Raw genomic sequence first — 5,796 nt, forward strand, 5'->3', positions numbered from 1 at the left:
GTATGTAAACCTCTGGGCTTCTAACTCCGGCCACAATTTAGCAGTTTTAACCTAAAAGTGTCTTAAATATTTAATATGTTGCAAAGAAACATGGTCACAATTTAACAGACGAAATTAACCATTGGTGTAATCTGATGTGCGGGGTTCAATAACTGTTTCCCCCTCGCCCAGCCAAGGAGACAGCTCTGACACCAACACGCACGCATTCATCCCGTATTGGAAGAACGTTCTTCCATAAAGCTTTAGCACCATTAGAGCCCCTTTAAACAAGAAGGGGAATCAAATACAAAAGAAATTAAGAAAATTCATATGTTAACAGAAAGCAGATTCCGTATTTAGAATCAACTAAATTATTTTTTTTTTCCAAATGTCTATCTCACAAATAAAACGTCAAAATAAGAATCAGGAAAAAGAATGGAAAAATAAACTAGACGTAGTACTTGATAAGCAAAACTCTTAAGAATAAGATAGAACTTATTTATCTACCAGTTGCGAGTTTGTACCCTTAAAGCCTGGAACAAACTTGTAACTAGTAGATAAATCAATCCTGGAGAGCTCACACACGCATCATGATTACAGGCAACAACACCGCATTATAGACTTCAAAGTTGCTAACAGACTAGATTTTAATTGTTCTCACCACAGAAAAGAAACGACAATTACAGCTATTCCTCGGTATCCACAGGGGGTTGGTTCCAGGACCCCAAAGATACCAAATCTGCAAATGCTCAAGTCCCTTATATAAAATGGCATAGTATTTGCATATAACCTCCGCACACCCTTTTATACACTTTAAATCATCTCTAGATTACTTATAATACTAATACAATGTAAATGCTATGTAAATAGTTGTTATAGTGTATTATTTAGGGTATAACGACAAGAAAAAAAGTCTGTACATGTTCAGTACACGTGCGACCATTGTAGGCCTTCCGATCTGTGGTTGTTTGAATCCATGGACACAAAAACCTCACATCCAGAGGGCCGACTGTATGTGACATGATAGGGTGTTAGCTAATGCTGTGATGGTAATCATATTGCAATGTATAACCGTATCAAGTCCACACATTGTACATCGTAAACCTACACAATGTTACATGTCAATTATATCTCAATTGAAAAAAGAAAAAGAGAAGAAAAGAACAAGCCATAACACCAGAGACTGCATTTCACTTCAAGATCTTAGAGACTACTAAATTTTAACCAAGCATCCATCCGCTTATGAGATTAAAAAAAGGAAAAAACATGCACACAGCAAAACATGGCAATAAATGATCAAATAGTCAACATATTGGAGGCATGGGAGGTCTCTAAAAACAGGGTTTGTCAAGTGTCAATAAAATTTTTACAATTCTAGAAAAGTGAAGAGAAAACTTACCTCACAGCCTTCCCCCAAATGTCAATTGAAAATAGAAAATGACGTTATTTGACTCAGTCATTTATTTTCATTTTTATCAGATTTGGGGGCGTTTGTGGATAATTACAATAGTGTGCAGCACTGCTGTTTACTTCTGTTTTGGAAGAATGAGATGTAAGATAAGGAGTCGCCACACTTATTACCCAAGCTGATCAGCAGAGTTATTCAAATCATAGTCTCTTGCTTGGAGTAGCATGAAGATAATATAAATTCAACATTCCAATCTCATAGCAAGGCATTTGCTTTCTGCCATTTTCTTAATCTATCTCCATGCAGAGCCACATACACATATGGCTTCTCTTCACTATTGAGCCAGTAGAGTCACCATAAAATGTTACTAACCATCTAGAAATTAATTCATTTCATCACTTTGCTGAAGGGTCAAATCAACCATATGTTTGGTCCTATAAGACCAAACGTAAAAGAAGTAGCATCTCCCAGCACCACGGTATTGGGAATTATTTGTGTGGGCTCTGGAAGGAAGTGTCTCAGTACAAATATAGAAGCCTATGGTTTGATGAGGCTTTACACAGTGCAGAAAAACCAACAATTACAACTCCCAGTAGTCTTAACCTGATTTAATAAGATTTAACAACTCTACAAGTTGTGATTCTAAACTAGAAATGGCAATGCGGCTCTGGTGTTCCATGGAAGGGACTAGCAGATGCTGGGCTCAAACAGCTGATTCTGTGAGAGTTGCTGCAGCTTCTCTGTTGACGATTTCTACTACCTCCTAAGGAAATACATGGTGGCTTCCAGAAAGCCGCTCGGTATTTTATATTCCTCAGGCTTCACATTTTAAGCCACTTCACTGCTTTTCAATTCTTTCGGTGTTTCTTGTTTCACAATTCTCACAACAGCTTTCTTCCACTTGGCCACTCGCCTAATGAGAAATTACCACATGGATCTGGAGATGTACTTCTTTCTTAGTCTGGGAGCCAGAGCTTCTGTCCTCTCCCACATTGAAAATGTCCTATTATTTCCTTTCAAAGCAAGAAAATCTCCACAAGGTTCTCACCGCTTCTTCCAGACACTGGCATCTTCCTTTGGGTCTGACTCTTGGATTTTCTTCACAGCATGGCCCCCAAACGCCAGAATTCGCTCCCGCCTCAAACTAAGAAACCGAGACTGCCTCCCACCCCGAGGCCAGAAGAGACGTCGAAGACCTCTGTGAACTTGCCGCAAGGAGAAAAAGAACAGCAGGAAGCAATTGAACATATTGATGAAGTACAAAATGAAATAGACAGACTTAATGAACAAGCCAGTGAGGAGATTTTGAAAGTAGAACAGAAATATAACAAACTCCGCCAACCATTTTTTCAGAAGAGGTCGGAATTGATCGCCAAAATCCCAAATTTTTGGGTAACAACATTTGTCAACCATCCACAAGTGTCTGCGTTGCTTGGGGAGGAGGATGAAGAGGCACTGCATTATTTGACAAGAGTTGAAGTGACAGAATTTGAAGATATTAAATCAGGTTACAGAATAGATTTTTATTTTGATGAAAACCCTTACTTCGAAAATAAAATTCTCTCCAAAGAATTTCATCTGAATGAGAGTGGTGATCCGTCTTCAAAGTCCACTGAAATCAAATGGAAATCTGGAAAGGATTTGACGAAACGTTCAAGTCAAACACAGAATAAAGCCAGCAGGAAGAGACAGCATGAGGAACCAGAGAGCTTCTTTACCTGGTTTACTGACCATTCTGATGCAGGTGCAGATGAGTTAGGAGAGGTTATCAAAGATGATATTTGGCCAAATCCATTACAGTACTATTTGGTTCCTGACATGGATGATGAGGAAGGGGAAGGAGAAGAAGATGACGACGACGATGAGGAAGAAGAAGGATTAGAAGATATCGATGAAGAAGGGGATGAGGATGAAGGTGAAGAAGATGAAGATGATGATGAGGGGGAGGAAGGAGAGGAGGATGAAGGAGAAGATGACTAATGGAACACTGATGGATTCCACCCTTCCTTTTTTCATTTTCTCCAGTCCCTGGGAGCAAGTTGCAAGTCTTTTTTTCCCCCCCCTCTTGTGCTCAGTCGCCCTGTTTTTGAGGTCTCTTTTCTCTCCTTTATACCATGGTTCTCAACTTATTTTGGGGGGAAATACCTTGAGCAGAATACAGTGGGAAAAGAATCTCTACCCCTTTCTGTTCCAAATTCATTTTTATCCCTTCCTGTCTCAACAAAAACTTTATGGAATCAACACCACCGTGCTCTGTGGGAAAAAAGAAAAACCTTCTGCTCCCTTAGCTCTGCTGGAAGCTGGAGGGTGCTAGGCCCCTGTGTAGTAGTGCATAGAATTCTAGCTTTTTTCCTCCTTTCTCTGTATATTGGGCTCAGAGATTACACTGTGTCTCTATGTGAATATGGACAGTTAGCATTTACCAACATGTATCTGTCTACTTTCTCTTGTTTAAAAAAAAGAAAAAAAAACTTAAAAAAATGGGGTTATAGAAGGTCAGCAAAGGGTGGGTTTGAGATGTTTGGGTGGGTTAAGTGGGCATTTTGACAACATGGCTTCTCCTTTGGCATGTTTAATTGTGATGTTTAACGGACATCCTTGCAGTTTAAGATGACACTTTTAAAATAAAATTCTCTCCTAATGATGACTTGAGCCCTGCCACTCAATGGGAGAATCAGCAGAACCTGTAGGATCTTATTTGGAATTGACATTCTCTATTGTAATTTTGTTCCTGTTTATTTTTAAATTTTCTTTTTGTTTCACTGGAAAGGAAAGATGATGCTCAGTTTTAAACGTTAAAAGTGTACAAGTTGCTTTGTTACAATAAAACTAAATGTGTACACAAAAAAAAAAAAAAAAAAAAAAAAAAAAAGAAAATCTCCACAAAAAGGATCCCCTCTGAGTATCACCAGGAACCAAATAAGAAGAGGAAAGATGTGTCAGCAGAGTTAAATGTCTGGTGCCCCCAGGAATTTATAACACTCTTGTGAAGGGTATTTACATTTGTTAGAACTCTCAACTCTACTTCATTCTAGTCTGTGTTTTCATGAGTCTTTTTACTCTAGTCCCCAAAACTTAACAACTTAATTAGCCTTTTTGAGTTAGCTTGGAAACCCAATAACTTTGGATAACATTTTTGTTATGGAAAAATGCATCCTAGTTTTTAAACGAGAGCTTTACAAACCATGTTTGGAATCTACCAGCCTGTATTTAAGTTAGGGACTGCTTATTTTTCATTATTATTACTGTAGCTCCAAATTCTTTATGCATACAGTAAAGATATATTCCTCCTGACTGGTACAATAGAACCTCAATAAATTGGATATACTACAAAGGTACATAGTTATATACTGCAGATTATAAAGGCACACCATTATTATTAATAATAATAGTGTATTAATAATAAATTATTAATAACAATGTTGTTAATAATAATGAATATATTAGTAACAGGCCATACAAGGAGAGGAGGTAAAACATTAGGTCAAGATACGAATGAGAGAGCAGTAAAGCACATCAGTCTCCTCTGAACAGTAAGGTGGATGAAACCAAGAGATCAACCTGCCGACAGAACGCACAGGGAGAGAGCAGCAGCAACAGGCAACCCAGAGTCACAGGCCATCTTTTGGCCACTCACGCAGCTTCAGAAATACCCAGCTCATGTTTCTTTGACTTCCGCTTGTAATCAATCTCTCTTTCCCTCAAAACCTGTGTTAGATGATCCAGGGATAATTAGGAATTTGATCTGAGAGCAGCCAAGTTGGAGTTCCAGTTTGCCTCTCTCTTCTCCCTGTATTTGCTTTGAGACCCTCTACAACGAAAGGGCCTCAGAGTTTCTTTATTCCAGCTCACAAACGAGGAAGTCATTTCCTTTTTTTTTTTTAATCTGGTCAGATTAAGAAAAAACCCTGATGTAAAATGAAGGGGAAACACTGAACGATAATCATCATGTAAATACTAACCAACTACCAATTAAATCTCTAAAATCTACACACATTTTCATTAATTCACTTATTCATGTAATAAGCATCTTTCAAGTACTTAAGTTTGTCTGCTACATTTATCCTTAACCCCATCAAATGTAAAGGAGAAAACGAAATAAGTAATCCATCTGAAAGAATCAAATCCTAATAAATTCAAGACAATATTTTTTTTTAAACCATACAACTACTGAAGGAGTAAAGGAATGGTAAATAGAGTCAATTAAGGAAGAGGCAAGTGTTAGTGAGTTGGAGAGTAAGGGAGGGCATGCCAGGTGAGAAAGACCAGAGTGATGGGGAGAGGAGCCATTTCAGGTGAGAAGGACCAGAGTGATGGGGAGAGGAGCCATTTCAGGTGAGAAGGACCAGAGTGATGGGGAGAGGAGCCATTTCAGGTGAGAAGGACCAGAGTGATGGGGAGAGGAGCCA

At 38.5% G+C, this 5,796-nt stretch overlaps 1 protein-coding gene across 1 annotated transcript; it reads left to right on the forward strand.

Moving 5' to 3' along the window:
• Positions 1 to 2,494: 2,494 nt before the first annotated feature.
• Positions 2,495 to 4,233, forward strand: SET (SET nuclear proto-oncogene). The gene has a single exon (XM_046661570.1). The coding sequence runs from the start codon at positions 2,495 to 2,497 to the stop codon at positions 3,365 to 3,367; it is 873 nt and encodes a 290-aa protein (XP_046517526.1). The 3' UTR covers positions 3,368 to 4,233.
• The last annotated feature ends 1,563 nt before the right edge of the window (positions 4,234 to 5,796 follow it).

This window comes from Equus quagga, chromosome 5 (genome assembly GCF_021613505.1).
Source record: "Equus quagga isolate Etosha38 chromosome 5, UCLA_HA_Equagga_1.0, whole genome shotgun sequence".
NCBI lineage: Eukaryota > Metazoa > Chordata > Mammalia > Perissodactyla > Equidae > Equus > Equus quagga.

What these genes read in the sequence shown, in the direction of transcription:
- SET (XM_046661570.1), top strand. Translation starts at nt 2,495, where the DNA reads ATGGCCCCCAAACGCCAGAATTCGCTCCCGCCTCAAACTAAGAAACCG.